The 16,387-nt window shown below is 40.4% G+C and overlaps 1 protein-coding gene across 2 annotated transcripts in view; it reads left to right on the top strand.

Moving 5' to 3' along the window:
- The window catches only part of tbc1d22a (TBC1 domain family, member 22a), a 259,440-nt gene that overhangs the window by 169,958 nt on the left and 73,095 nt on the right, over positions 1-16,387 (top strand). For both annotated transcript variants that reach the window (XM_062996460.1, XM_062996461.1), the window contains one exon: positions 15,895-16,022. In XM_062996460.1, the coding sequence (XP_062852530.1) occupies positions 15,895-16,022 (128 nt within the window). The remainder of the gene's footprint in view (positions 1-15,894; positions 16,023-16,387) is intronic.

The raw sequence follows: 16,387 nt of genomic DNA, 5'->3' as shown, positions 1-16,387 counted from the left end.
GTCCACAGAATATAGTCCACAGAATATAGTCCCAATATAGGCACATTGCAACTCTCCCATGGATGCCATGTTTGCCCAGTGATATTTTTATTATGTAATAATGCACCCTGATTTTAACTGAGGTAGACGTGACCTGCAGTTCCAGATGTTCATTTAGGTTCTCTTGTGGCCTCCTGGATGAGTTGTCAACATGTTCTTGTTAAAATGTTGGTAGGCCGGCCACTCCTGACAAGGTTCACCACTGTTCCAAGGTTTCTTCATTTAAGGATAATGGCTCTCACTGTGGTTTGCTGGAGTCCCAGAGACTTAGTTATGACTTTGTAACTTTTTCCAGACTGGTCAATTTCAATGACTTGTTTTACGTTTGTATATGAATCTCTTTAAAACATGGCATCATGTGCTGCTTGAACTTGAGACTTTCTACCTGCGTCACATTGCCAGACAGGTTCTATTTAAGTGATTGAGTTTTGATTTAACCATCTCCTTGTTTCTACACTCACTGTCCATTTTATCAGCTCCACTTACCATATAGAAGCACTTTGAAGTTCTACAATTACTGACTGTAGTCCATCTGTTTCCCTGCATGCTTTGTTAGCCCCCTTTCATGCTGTTCTTCAATGGTCAGGACTCTCCCAGGACCACCACAGAGTAGGTATTATTTGGGTGGTGGATCATCCTCAGCACTGCAGTGACACTGACATGGTGGTGGTGTGTTAGTGTGTGTTGTGCTGGTATAAGTGGATCAGACACAGCAGCGCTGCTGCAGTTTTTAAATACCGTGTCCACTCGCTGTCCACTCTATTAGACACTCCTACCTAGTTGGTCCACCTTGTAGATGTAAAATCAGAGATGATCGCTCATCTATTGCTGCTGTTTGAGTTGGTCATCTTCTAGACCTTTTAGCAGTGGTCACAGGACGCTGCACACAGGGCGCTGTTGGCTGGATATATTTTTGGTTGGTGGACTTTTTTCAGTCTAGCAGGGACAGTGATGTGTTTAAAAACTCTATCAGCATTGCTGTGTCTGATCCACTCATACCAGCACAACACACACTAACACACCACCACCATGTCAGTGGCACTGCAGTGCTCAGAATCATCCACCACCTAAATAATACCTACTCTGTGGTGGTCCTGTGGGGGTCCTGACCATTGAAGAACAGCATGAAAGGGGGCTAACAAAGCATGCAGAGAAACAGCTCATGATCGGTTGATGAAGTGCAGACAGACACATTTCAGCTTTATGTCTGGCTGTGTGCAGACAGTTAGATGTTCATGTGTGCTGTCAGTAGGTAGTAAAGCTTGTGGTGATGTTTTACTACATTCTTCTCTGTGGTCTGCCATGTTTGCCATCATTTCTACCTGAATTTCTGATTACCTCTTTTAGCTGGACACTGTTCAGGTTTATCACTGATGTTTTACAGTGTCTTGGCTTCGTTCTGCTTTTTTTTTTTTACTGCTGAGTCTTTGTTGGCTGCTGTTTTCTAATAGAGTTCATCATTTTTCCAGCCACAGTACATCCCCTGTCCCTCAGTGTTTCCTTCAGTGTCCCTCCAAGGTCTTTTTGTGGCCATTTATGAGCCTGTAATCAAATTTATCACCTTATAAATGCAAAAATGCAGCTTATTGTGCATCCTTCTTTTTATATACACTGGGACTACAAGTATGTGGACACGACATGATTCATTCTTTCAGTTCTGTTGTTTCCAGCATTGCTATCAGGATCATAAAATTGTATATAGAAAATAATGTTTTCAACTTAGTGGCATTAGTTTGGGGAAGGTCCTTTTCTGATTCAGGTTCATAAAGACATTGTTGGACAAGTTTGGTGTGGAGGTACTTAAGTGACCTGTGCAGTCTGACCTTAAAAAGACAAACAGCTGGATTTGTTATGGTTTAGGCTGGTGCATAAAGGGTTACACTCCCCTCTTTAGAAGGTTTACCATTAAATAATATAAGTAAATATGATTGTTTGGCAGCTTGTTTGGAAGCTTGGGTCAGAACACAGGGTCAGCCGTTGTACATTGACCCAAAAAGGGCCCAACAGTGGCTGCATGGCAGAGCTGTGATTTGAACCCACAGTCCATCCATCCATTCATTCAATTCCATTAATCTACCCATCTATCCATCCATCCATCCATTTGTCTATCCATCCAGTCCCATCCATCTGTTCATCCATCCAGTCCCATCCAACCATTTGTTCATCCATCCATCCATCCATTTGTTCATTTATCCATCCATCCATTTATTCGTTCATTCATCCGTCCATCCATTCGTTCATCCATCCATCCATCCACCCATTCGTTCATCCATCCATCCATCCATCCATCCATCAAATCCCATCAACCCACCCATTTATCCATCCATCCAATCTCATCCATCCATCTATTCATTTCTTCATCCATCCATCCAATCCCATCCACCCAATCTATCCATCCATCTATTTGTTCACCCATCCATCCAATCCCATCCATCCAATTCTATCCATCCAATTCCATCCATCCACCCACCCAACCATACAATTCTATCCATCCATCCAATCCCATGTATCCAATCCCATCTATCACCCATTCAATTCCATCCATCCAATCCCATCCATCCATCCATTTGTTCATACATCCATTTATCCATCCATCCATTTATCCATCCATCCACCCATCCAATCCCGTCCATCCACCCATCCAATCTCGTCCATCCATCCATCCATCCATCCATTTGTTCATACATCCATTTATCCATCCATCCATTTATCCATCCATCCACCCATCCAATCTCGTCCATCCATCCATCCATCCATTTGTTCATCCATTTGTTCATCCATCCATCTATCCATTTGTTCATTCGTCCATCCATCCATCCAATCCCATCCATCCATCCATCCATTCATAATGTGTGTCCACGTACACCTATACTAACATACCTGTGCAGCCGGCTGAATGTAAAAAATTTGTTAAACTCACTACCCCATGTCATCTTGTTTGTGAGCTTGTTCCCCTCCTTCTCATTTTAGAAACCCAAACACAGCCTCCAGTTCACACTTTTTTACATAATCAAGAGTCAGTTCTAATGAGTAGCTGTTGATAAAAGCCCACAAGCGCCGTGTACAGCTTCCGCAAGCGAACTCGTCCGAATTTGCACTTTGTTTTCTCTTATCTGCTCTGCTTTGCATGATCACGCCGAAGTTCATCAGCATGCAGATTGCTGAAGGTAAACGTATGAAAATGAAGGCGCAGCACGCGCCACTTTTATTCAGATGAGGCTGGAGTTTGTTAATGTTGCTTGAGAGCGCGCATTAACATTTTAAGCATCATGACACATAAAGTGGCAGCTCAACAAAGAGAAAACAGCAGTTTCCTAGTTCTGATGCTTTTATCAACAGGTAAACTCATTTGCGTACGTGTTTGCTCTTTCAAGGGTTTCAACATGGTGTATCTCGTTTAGAATCTAGTAGAACAGCTCTGCAATGATTGTGTTTACATCAGAGCTGATCTGATAATTATTTGATTTCGGTAGTTACCTGATTATTGATCTGCTGATAAAAAGATGATAGTGTGTTTACATACACGTACAAAATAATCTGATTATGGAAAACTTTAGAGGCTTTTTTTAGTGCCTCAGGTTTAAAAATGCTAAATTATATGGCACTTTTAAGGAAAGTAGTCCCAACACAGGTCATACATCTCTGCACTACATGTGGGACTTTTTTATTATTTTTATTTATTTGTTTATTTATTTTTATTTATTTATTTGTTTAGTATTTGTATGTAATTTCTATTTATTTATTTATTTATATTTATTTATATTTATTTATTGTATATTTATTTATTTATTTATTTATTTTTAATTGTTTATTTATTTATTTATTTTTATTTCTTTGTTTAGTATTTTTATGTATTTTTTATGGGTTTTTTTTTTTTTTGGCAGAAGATTCATTTTTAAAAGGGACAAACTTAACAGGATACCATCCAGGCATCTATGGAATATGGGCCTTTTATCTCAGCTGTGGCAGCTTTATTTGTATTGTTTGGGGTTATATCTGCAATTCTGTGTTAAATAATTGTCAGTAGGTTGTTTTTTTTTACATTTGAACTGACTTACAATTAAGGCAAGACACTATCCAGTCTACTTCAGAATTGTGTTTTAGCACTTGGGTGGCGTAGCAGTAAATACATGCCTGCACACTAGAACTCAGAAGTTCAAATCTCAGCTCTGCTACTGAAAGACCAGGCGCCTGTACGGACAATGATCGGATCGTGTCGGAGCAGACGTGTGACAGTTGCGGCTTTCCTAGATCAGGAGCGGAGGTCTGCAGCAGTAAAGGTGATGGTACAAATCCAGGTAATTGGACACAACTAGATTGGGAGGAAAATTGGGGAAAACTGCATGAATAAAAAAGGTGTTTAAAAAATTGGGTTTTTAAACATGCAATCTGAAATGAACAGGTCCTTAACCACCGAGCAACCACTGCTTTAACATTCAGCTTCCTGCTGACAGGGCTTTTTAGCCCAAGCTAATTAGCTGCTTCTCTGTGGTTCTTTATGGATATGAAAGCTGGACAGTTAAAAAAAAGTAGGAATATCGATGCCTTTCAACTTTGGTGCTGGCAAAGACCTTTAAGAGTAGCTTAGATGGTAAAAAAAAAAAAAGACACATTGGTTCTGAATAAATCAAACCAAACCTCTCACCCAAAGCCCAGATATTTTGGACTCATTTTGAGGAGATGCAATTCACTGGAGGAGAAAAATGCTTGAAGGAGTTAAAGTTACAAACACTATTTCCCAATAAGTTGTGACGTTGTGTAAAGAATCTTTGATACTGTGATTTCCAATGCTTTTACTTTATTCTAAACACATTTAAACTTTGGTAACTCCAAACTTAACACACTCCAAAAAAGTTGGGACATTATAATTGACTAAAGCCTGGAACTTCTCTGAATCAGTAGGGCTAGTTTGACTTAATACATTGAAATACAATTGAAAATAGGCTCTCGATCTCTACATGTGAAATCTTTAACAACTTGCTGATCGCTCACAGACCTAAGAAAATATCTAGCATGCTAAATATCCGAACCTGTTGTAGTGTAGTGTGGAAATAGTTTTGATCAGGTTGTGATTGACAGTGAGTGCGGTATTGAACTACAGCCAATGAGAACACAAGATACAGAATGAGGAGAAACCCTGGAGAGAAGTGTAAATGTGTGGTGCAGGGGTGTAAAGTAGTTTCTATTAGAATACATCAGCACACACAAGCTTTACAGTATTTACCTTATCGTCCACGTCAAACTATAATACCAACGTTTCATTGCAAAAATATTTATTTACCTCTAACTCACTACAGAACGGACAATCTCTGCTGACCACATAAACAAATTTACTCCTTTACTCAGAATCTTTTTTGTTTTCCTTCTTTTTCACTGCATATGAGCACATAAACAACTTGGATCTTAACCTACTGATCAACAGTATATACACACAAATCTGCTTAAACCCTGAAAATCTGTTGGTAAGAAGTAGCTTGCAATCCAAGAACTGTCTCATTATGCTAATAGGAAATATAATAGGCAGAAATGTTTTTGGTAATTTTTGTATTACATTTTAATTATTCATTTTATTTTATTTTGTTTGGATTTTCATGATGTTCAGAAAATGCCTTGGTCAGAATTACACATTTTTGCAGTATAATGAAGAAATGCAAGTCACAAAATACGAGTCTGAGTCAAGTCACGAGTCTTTAGGCTAGAGTCCGAGTCAAGTCACGAGTCTTTAGGCTAGAGTCCGAGTCAAGTCACGAGTCTTTATGCTAGAGTCCGAGTCAAGTCACAAGTCTTTAGACTAGAGTCCGAGTCAAGTCACAAGTCTTTAGACTAGAGTCCGAGTCAAGTCACAAATCTTTAGACTAAGGCCCGAGTCAAGTCACAAGTCTTTAGGCTAGAGTCCGAGTCAAGTCACGAGTCTTTAGGCTAAAGTTCGAGTCAAGTCACGAGTCTTTAGGCTAGAGTCTGAGTCAAGTCACAAGTCTTTAGACTAGAGTCCGAGTCAAGTCACAAATCTTTAAACTAGAGCCCGAGTCAAGTCACAAGTCTTTAAACTAGAGTCCGAGTCAAGTCACGAGTCTTTAGACTAAAGTTCGAGTCAAGTCACAAGTCTTTAGGCTAGAGTCCAAGTCAAGTCACGAGTCTTTAGGCTAGAGTCAGAGTCAAGTCACGAGTCTTTAGGCTAGAGTCCGAGTCAAGTCACGAGTCTTTATGCTAGAGTCCGAGTCAAGTCACGAGTCTTTAGGCTAGAGTCCAAGTCAAGTCACAAGTCTTTAGGCTAGAGTCCGAGTCAAGTCACAAGTCTTTAGGCTAGAGTCTGAGTCAAGTCACAAGTCTTTAGGCTAGAGTCTGAGTCAAGTCACAAGTCTTTAGACTAGAGTCCGAGTCAAGTCACAAATCTTTAAACTAGAGCCCGAGTCAAGTCACAAGTCTTTAAACTAGAGTCCGAGTCAAGTCACGAGTCTTTAGACTAAAGTTCGAGTCAAGTCACAAGTCTTTAGGCTAGAGTCCAAGTCAAGTTACGAGTCTTTAGACTAGAGTCAGAGTCAAGTCACGAGTCTTTAGGCTAGAGTCAGTCAAGTCACGAGTCTTTAGGCTAGAGTCCGATTCAAGTCACGAGTCTTTAGGCTAAAGTCAGAGTCGAGTCACGAGTCTTTATGCTAGAGTCCGAGTCAAGTCACGAGTCTTTAGGCTAGAGTCCAAGTCAAGTCACAAGTCTTTAGGCTAGAGTCCGAGTCAAGTCACAAGTCTTTAGGCTAGAGTCCGAGTCAAGTCACAAGTCTTTAGACTAGAGTCCGAGTCAAGTCACAAGTCTTTAGACTAGAGTCCGAGTCAAGTCACGAGTCTTTAGGCAAGAGTCCGAGTCAAGTCACAAGTCTTTAGGCTAGAGTCCGAGTCAAGTCACAAGTCTTTAGACTAGAGTCCGAGTCAAGTCACAAATCTTTAGACTAGAGCCAGAGTCAAGTCACAAGTCTTTAGGCTAGAGTCCGAGGCAAGTCACAAGTCTTTAGACTAAAGTTTGAGTCAAGTCACAAGTCTTTAGACTAGAGTCCAAGTCACAAGTCTTTAGACTAGAGTCCGAGTCAAGTCACGAGTCTTTAGGCTAGAGTCCGAGTCAAGTCACGAGTCTTTAGACTAGAGTCCGAGTCAAGTCACGAGTCTTTAGACTAGAGTCCAAGTCAAGTCACAAGTCTTTAGGCTAGAGTCCGAGTCAAGTCACAAGTCTTTAGGCTAGAGTTCAAGTCAAGTCATGAGTCAATATAATCTACACAAAACATATATTGGAAATGTAGCGTAAAAACAAATAATATGTAAGTTCAGATAAAAAAACAACAACAGATTAGCAACTGTAATTTGCCATTTTACTTAGTGCCTTTACTTTCCTAGTCATTGTGCAAATGAATGTAATTTCCGTAACAAGAAGTTAAATCACGGCACAGCGGCCAAAATCCAAAACACAGCAAAAAAATCATAACCACTGCTTACCTTAGCTTCTGTTCTTCCAGATGCTATTAAATTTATAAGCGTGTGTCCCATTAGGAATAGAATCCGTTATTTTGTAAATGTGCTTATAATTAAAAACCTCCAAATTTTTCTTGGTTGTAAAGTAAAACACAAACTCGTTAGAAAGCCAATCAAGCATTTCATTGACACGTCATCTGTGTGACACAAACTGAATAAATGCAAATAACAGCATTTCTTACTAAAATTTCAATGGTCTTTCAACCATTAGCGCCAATTCTGAATAATAATTAGATAAATATATAATTGTCACACGTAACTAATGTTAACACATGCTGATGCTTGCGACTCTTGTTGTTCACGAGTCATTTTTTTGCAATTCATGAGTCGAGTCCGAGTCATTTGAAACGAATCCGAGTCTGAAGTCGTTGTGTGTGCGACTTACATAGACTCGAGTCCCCATCTCTGGTCTGAAACTGCAGTTCTGATCCTGCAGGCCTGAACTGGTATCTGATTTACGGCGTTTGTTATTGTATTTCTGCTGGGGTAGGCCTGTCAGCAGCATGACATTTTAGCTGATGATTAATTGTTGGACGAGTAATTGAGTTGTCTTTTTTCTTCACATGTATAATTTAGCTTTGGGAATGTAATACTGCACATGTCATGCATGTTAGAAAGACTGGGCATTTTTATTCCTTTAAAAAAATAGAAAGTAAGTAATAAAATAGACAGCCAAAGGATTTAAACACCATTTTAATTATTGAGTTCAGGGTTCCAGCATCACCCAGAGCTAACAGGTTTCTCAAATCAATTTTTTAAAAATAAATGAACCCGCTCAGGTGGTGCAGCAGTAAAATACGCTAGTACACCAGAGCTGGGATTACAAATACATCGTATCGAATCTCAGCTCTGCCATCCGGCTTGGCTGGGCGGCTACATGAACAACGATTGGCTATTGTTTACAGGGTGGGACAAGCCGGACCATGGTTTCTCATAACTGATGCAATTACGACCGCTGCAGGCTGATTGAGTCTAGGAATAATGCATCGATCAGGGTGTGGCTCTCCATGCACAAGGCTGATCTGCGTGTGAACTCGCCTCATTTAGGTAAAAAGATGCAGTCGGTTCTGCACACGTGTCGGAGGGGGCGTGTGTCAGTTGTGAAGCTTTTTTTTTATCTAGCGTGACTGTTCTCCTGTGCACCAAGCGATGGCCATAAAACGTGGTTTGACTAGTTTGATGTAGAGATAATGATTTTAGAGTGGTGTTTGACAAGCTTATGGTAAGATGTCCATATACTTTTGCCCGTGTAGCTTAATTACTTAAATACACTGATCGGCCATGAAATTAAAACCATCTCTTTGTTTCTACACTCACTGTCCATTTTATCAGCTCTACTTATTATATAGAAGCACTTTGTAGTTCTACAATTACTGACTGTAGTCTATCTGTTTCTCATCATAATGTTTTCGCCTACTTTCACCCTGTTCTTCAATGGTCAGGACTCTCCCAGGACCACCACAGAGCAGGTATTATTTAGGTGGTGGATCATTCTTAGCACTGCAGTGACACTGACATGGTGGTGGTGTGTTAGTGTGTGTTGTGCTGGTATGAGTGGATCAGACACAGCAGCGCTGATTAAGCTTTTAAACACCTCACTGTCACTGCTGGACTGAAAATAGTCCACCAACCAAAAATATCCAGCCGGCAGCGTCCTGTGACCCCTGATGAAGGTCTAGAACAGGGGTGTCAAACTCACGGCCCGCGGGCCAGATCCGGCCCGCCACGTCATTTTATGTGGCCCGCGAGAGCTTAAACGACTGTACGATTGTTGTGATGGTTCGAGTCGTTACAGAGACACGCTTATAATTTAATGAGACTCCTGCACCTTTAAACGGCAACCGGTGACATCGTAGTCATGGCAACTAACTTTAACCTTGGCTGAAAAGCCATGTGACTTTTACGGCAAAAGAACGCGGGTAGTAATGTAAACAATAATAATAAATATAAATAATTATCTTGCAGTATAAACCAAAGCATCGTCTGTAAGTAGTGGCGTTTATATTCTCAGTTGTTAGTAAATGATTAGTGAGTATATCACAGCGTTTTAGTTACAAATTTACCGTAATTAAATACGGTATCTTTACACAAAATGCTAACTCCTTAGCGCTATTTTTTACGTTTGGTTAAATCTCATATTGTACCAGATGTAACACTTGACTACAGCTGTGTGCTTTTACTGTATTAAGTTCTTTATTGTTTTTATTGTTTGTATTTTTACTTCATTCTGGTGCACACAGTGTATCACACAGCTGGGAAGCAAATAAAACCGACTGTGTTCTGAAGAGAGCTGTCTGTCTGTCTGTCTGTCTGTCTGTCTGTCTAGCTGAGAAAGGGGGATCAACTCTTAGTGAGGGCAGAACAATTGTCTTAAAATACACTGTAAAATCCTACATTAACCGCATCTCTCAAAACGCATGCTGATTTTGTGACCTGCAAAGTGACACATCCCACCAGTAGATGATGTTAAGAAATATTTACACATAATCCCAAAATGTACAAGAAGATAATTAAGAAAATTAAGCAGAAGGAGGAAATTTAATGAAAATGAAAACAAGTTTGTGCTTCAGGAAGAGAAACCGGTGCGTCTCTTGTGTTATGAGGCCGTGTCTGTGGTAAAGGAGGACAATATAAATGCAGAATTTAGCCTCCAAGAAAAACAACAGACTGCAATCACAGCAGGATACGTTACAATCGGCCCTTTGAGGGCCACAATAATGCTGATGTGGCCCTCGGTGAAAATGAGTTTGACACCCCTGGTCTAGAAGATGACCAACTCAAACAGCAGCAATAGATGAGCGATCGTCTCTGACTTTACATCTACAAGGTGGACCAACTAGGTAGGAGTGTCTAATAGAGTGGACAGCGAGTGGACACGGTATTTAAAAACTCCATCAGCGCTGCTGTGTCTGATCCACTCATACCAGCACAACACACACTAACACACCACCACCATGTCAGTGTCACTGCAGTGCTGAGAATGATCCACCACCCAAATAATACCTGTTCTGTGGTGGTCCTGACCATTGAAGAACATGGTGAAAGCAGGCTAAAACAGTATGTAGAGAAACAGATGGACTACAGTCAGTAATTGTAGAACTACAAAGTTCTTCTATATGGTAAGTGGAGCTGATAAAATGGACAGTGAGTGTAGAAACATGGTGGTTTTAATGTTATGGCTGATCAGTGAAGGATTAGCTATGCAGATGAGCTATATGCGGAGGCAGAAGCAACCATTATTCTTGTCTAGAAAAACAAATCCTTGTCATTTGCACAGAAATAATGTTTCTCACTGACGTGGTATATTATTAATCCTTTCAATAATTGGCAACAGTTTTTTTTTCCCTCTTTAGTTAAATCCAAAATATACTGCACTATGCATTTTGTTGAATCCTTGCCCAGAGTTCATTTAGAAAGATTTAGAGAAAGAAATAAAATGGTTTGGAAACACACGCCTACTTTTCATTATTAAGTTCAATTCTCAGAATTTTAAATACATATTTTTTAAACAGCTTTTAATTTCATAACATGTTGCTTTCTGTTCTTCAAACTCTCTTTAGCTTCAGCATTTTGTGCAGATATCTTCTGTTGTTTTTTTGTTTTTTTTTTTGTTTTTTTACTTTTCTTCCTGAACATTTTATTTAGAGGATGAACAACAGAACAGGTTATGGGTAGTCTGGAGTAGGGCTGGGCGTTATGACCAAAATTTTATCACGCTATTTTTTAAGATTCTGACGGTTTCACAATATATCACGCTATGTGCTGGTATGAGTAAATCAGACACAGCAGCGCTGCTGGAGTTTTTAAATACCGTGTCCACTCACTGTCCACTCTATTAGACACTCCTACCTAGTTGGTCCACCTTAGATGTAAAGTCAGAGACGATCACTCTTCTATTGCTGCTGTTTGCGCTGCCCACGGGGCACTGTTGGCTGGATATTTTTGATTGGTGGACTATTCTCAGTCCAGCAGGGACGGTGAGGTGTTTAAAAACTCCAGCAGCGCTGCTGTGTCTGATCCACTCATACCAGCACAACACACACTAACACACCACCACCATGTCAGTGTCACTGCAATGCTGAGAATGATCCACCACCTAAATAATACCTGCTCTGTGGTGGTCCTGGGAGAGTCCTGACCAATGAATAACAGCATGAAAGGGGGCTAACAAAGTATGTAGAGAAACTGGTGGACTACAGTCAGTAATTGTAGAACTACAAAGTGCTCCTATATGGTAAGTGGAGCTGATAAAATGGACTGTGAGTGTAGAAACAAGGAGGTGGTTTTAATGTTATGGCTGATTATTTCTTTGCTGTTTTTGTTCCAAAATATTGAGAAAACCTCTCTTATCTGTTAACACTGTTATGCTGTAACGCTACTTGGGGGTGTGTTTGAAAACCTAGTGAGCGCGTTGTGCCACCTCATCTCATTGGTTTAAATGTCTTGAGGCTAACTGTGTTAGCTTTGCACGCAAAAACTGATGTAAGCGCTGTCTCAGTAGCACGTCCGAATAACCTGACTTATAAGTCGAAGTCTTATTAGAATCCTCTCTACTGAGGCAGCTGCCTATGTAGACAGTAGACAGCAAGGCAGCTCACTAGGTTTTTGAACACACCCCTGGTTAACAAGTGAGCTGTATCTAATCTGTGCAGTGCTCCATAGCGCTTTTATCTGCGAACAATATTTTATGATTTGCTGCCTATTGAAGCCTATAGCTATTGTATTAACTGTGCTGCGGTATGGCGGTATATGAAAAATCCATACTGTATGAGGAATTAAAGCCTGTATACCAAAGGACCGTCATACCGCCCAGCTCTAGTCTGGAGCCTTCCTGGAAACACTGACATTAAATTGACATTTTTGGCACTTAGCAGACGCATTTATCCAAAGCGACTTACAGTTATGACTATACAATCCAAGCAATTAAGGTTTAAGGTCCCAACAGTGGCAACCTGGCAGTGGTGGGACTTGAACCGTGAACAACTGTGGGACAGCAGTGGGCATGCAGGCATTAGGACTGGTTTTCACTCAAAACATCTAAGCGACCAGGCAAGTTTTCATCATTTACCAGTGGAAGAGATGGCACAAGGGTGCATTGTTAGATGATCCACCTCATAACGTACAAAAGTTGAAGGATCTGCCTTTAATGTCTTGGTGCCAGATATGACAGGACGACTTCTGATGTCCTGTGGAGTCCATGTCTCGGCTGTCAGAGCTGTTTTGTCAGCAAATAATACAGCTGGTTCAGTTCCTTGGCTCATCAGTGTAGGAGTGTGTCATTATGTGATGAATTGGTGACCCATACAGGGAGGTATCTTCCCTTACATCTAGTGTTTTTGAGTGTCATTGGAGGAACTGGACCCAAATGGTTAGAAGATAAATTGAAACTAATTAAATGAATGTATGTATGTAATTTATTTTTAATAAACAAAGTAATCTGCTCTATTAATCAGATACAAAAGCAGCAGCTGTATGTCTGCATGCCAGCCAGTTGGCTTCGTCAGGACGGTGCCGGGCGAGATGGACTGCAGTGCAGCATCTTTATTTTTGAACAGCAGTGGCCTGGACGCAGAAGTGTACTGAGGATGTAATTATGGGATGTGTGGGAGGGAGCAGAAGTCACGCCAGACTCCGATGCTCAGCAGAAACGTACTGAGCACCTCACTTGTCATTTTCTGATCTCTGACCCCGGCCCGTCCTCCCTCAACCTGAATAGTGTGTGTGCGCGTCCGAGAGGAGGAGATTGCACCCGTGTTGCTCAGATTATCATCACTGGAGTTGCTCGAGTGGTTTTCCTCCTCTTTCTTTCTCCTGGAAGCTGTATGGCTGTGTGTTGTTGTTGTGTGTGAGCTTTCGGTAACACTGTGGGTATAAATAGCAGTAACAGCAGACAGGTGAGCATGTAGACGTGTTAAATTTGGTGATGCCGAGTGATTCTGTAGTGTGTATTTGTGAGTTTTCAGTGCTAATGAGAATGACTTGTTTATGTGAAGTGGCCCTGAGTGTAAATTACTCTGTGAAGGCAGGTGTGAATTCGCACACCACTGTGCTTTGCATTAACGGGGGAAGTGTCAGTGCGAGAGCATTTGCTCCTTGAAACCACTCACAGCTGCCCAAGTGCCATGCTTACATGCCTTCATTTAGAGGGATTAGGGTAGGTTTTGCCCCAGTAAAGTTATTATATATGTTACATAAGTTGTAGCCTAGTGGTTAAGGTACTGGACTAGTAATTAGAAGGTCGCTGGTTCAAGCCTCACAACTGCCAGGTTGCCACTGTTGGGCCCTTGAGCTAGGCCCTTAACCCTCAATTGCTCAGACTGTATACTGTAACTGTAATGTAAGTCGCTTTAGATAAAAGTATCTGCTAACTGCCAAAAATGTAAATGAAAATGTAAATGAAAATACATAAAACGGTCGGTTGGGGGTATGTAATATGCTACACAGTTAAGGTGCTGTATTAGGAATCAGAAGGTTGCCAGTTCAATACCCACAGAGTTAAGCAAGCCCTCAATTCTCAGTTGCTCTAATTGTATTCAGTCATAGTTTTATGTTGCTTTAAATAAAAGCTTCTGTAAAATGCCATAAATGTAAATAATAATGAAAGCAATGTTTTGGAAATCCAGTTTGACCTGTATTTATACAAAATATATTATTATATATTAAAACAATATAAAACTAAGTATTTACTTTGATTTTTCAGTCAATTTAGTCAATTTAAGACTAAGAACATGGTGTTTTTTTTTATTTTTTTATAAAATAAACTAAAATAAATAAAAAATAAATATGCGGGGCACTCAGGTGGCGCAGTGGGTTACACCACCAGCACACCAGCGCTGCGGTTCTGAGCTCTTCGGGTTCGAATCTCAGCTCTGCCTCAGAATTCAGAAAAAATAAATGGGCGCCCAGGTGGCGCAGCGGTATATTCCACTAGCACACCAGTGCTGAGATTCTGAACTCCTCGGTTCAAAACTCAGCGTTGCCACCTGTCGGCTATGCGCAATCCAGCAGGCATAATTGGCAGTGTCTGCAGCAAGACACGGTTCTGCTAGGGCGAGATGACCGGACTATGTGGGTGGGGTCTTCAAACACTGTGTAAGGACCCTGAAAACACATAGTGATAAAAGGGTTCTGTTAAGGTCTGCGCGCAGGTCAGCAGCATACCCACCTCGACTGCAGTCAGGGATTCCTAGCAGCGGAGGACAAATTGCACTTGTAAAAGCACTAAATTGGGAGAAAATGTTTAAATAAAATAGAAAAAAAAAATAAAAATAAATAAATAAAAATATGTAAAGAAATGAAAAAAAAGAGGAAATTGAAAAGAAATGAAAAATATTGTTTTTTTAATTGAAAAAAAAATGTTAAGTCTAAAGTATAGTAGTACAAAATGTGCTGGCAAATAATCCACCAGTTTAAGAGCAATGTTCCACAGTAAGCATTTGTAAATATTTCAGGTTTTTCACCTTCTACAGCGCAAATTATTATTAAAAGATTCAGGGAATCTGCAGAGATTCTAAGCGAACCTATTTACACTCAGTGCAGGATCAGTCATGAATGTTGTACAGCACCTCTGGAGCTGAGAGGGTTCAGGGCCTTGCTCAAGGGCCCAACAGTGACTGAGTGGCAAAGCTAAAATATAAACCCAAAACCTTTTAATTAATGGCTTTACTCAACCCAGCCTTTAATCTGTACCATATTGTACTATACAATATAATTGGGTTAAGGTACCGGACTACTAATCAGAAGGTTGCCGGTTCAAGCGCTAACACTGCCAGGTTGCCACTGTTGGGCCCCTGAGCAAGGCCTTTAACTCTCAATTGCTCACAGTTGTGTTCAGTCATAATTGTAAGTCACTTCGGATAAAAGTGTCTGCTAAATGCCGAAAATGTAAATGTCTTTAATAAACACGTTTTTTACTCTCAGCCACGACTGAAATTATGATGAAATTAAAATGTATATACAGTATATCATTTCTGAAGAAGGCTGATTGTTAATTCCAACATTTACACACACCAACTGCATTATCACTTATTCTCAACCTCCTAAAACCATTTACATATACATTTATTCTAATGTACGAGCACTTATTTCAGTCCATCATTACATACATTGACGTTAATGCTTTGTTTATATTAACTAATGGTGTAAATAATGTAAGAAGTGTTTGTCTAAAGTGCTAATGAATCTGAAGGCATGCTGGGTATTTAAAGCACAACAGTTGCCATGTTACAGTGGATTAAACATCATAAGGCTGATAGTAAACGATGTGATGTGAGCAGAATGTGTTTATATAAAGTGCACGTACAGTGCTTTCCTGACATGCAGGTGTGTGTGTGTGTTCAGTTACAGTACATCAGCACATGCAGCAGTACGAGGTGGAGTATCTGCAGTTTGCTTTTCGCTGGATGAATAACCTGCTGATGAGAGAGCTTCCACTGCGCTGCACCATCCGGCTCTGGGACACGTACCAGGTAACACAACCATAAAGAACATCTGAGCTGTGCAGCAACATCCATGTATATTTACACACGATGAAGTTCAGAACAGGAACTGAGCAGTACTATTTTTATTTTTCAAAATCTTATTACAAAGCCACGTGATCGATTGGCACCCTGTTCAGAGTATGGCACCAATCTATAATGGCTCGGGTGGTGCAGCAGTCTATTATGCTAGACCACCACTGCTGAGACCCGGGTTTGAATCTCAGTGGTGTTATCGGGCCAGCCAGTTGTCTACACCAGGGTTTTTCAAACCCAAAAAATGGGTGGCTGAGAAAAATAATAGTATAGATAGATATAGATATACTTTATTTGTCATATATACATATACAGGTGTA

Source organism: Trichomycterus rosablanca, chromosome 1, assembly GCF_030014385.1.
Source record: "Trichomycterus rosablanca isolate fTriRos1 chromosome 1, fTriRos1.hap1, whole genome shotgun sequence".
Classification (NCBI taxonomy): domain Eukaryota; kingdom Metazoa; phylum Chordata; class Actinopteri; order Siluriformes; family Trichomycteridae; genus Trichomycterus; species Trichomycterus rosablanca.
The sequence above is the reverse complement of the archived record's forward strand: the minus strand, read 5'-3'. Positions and strand labels throughout refer to the sequence as shown.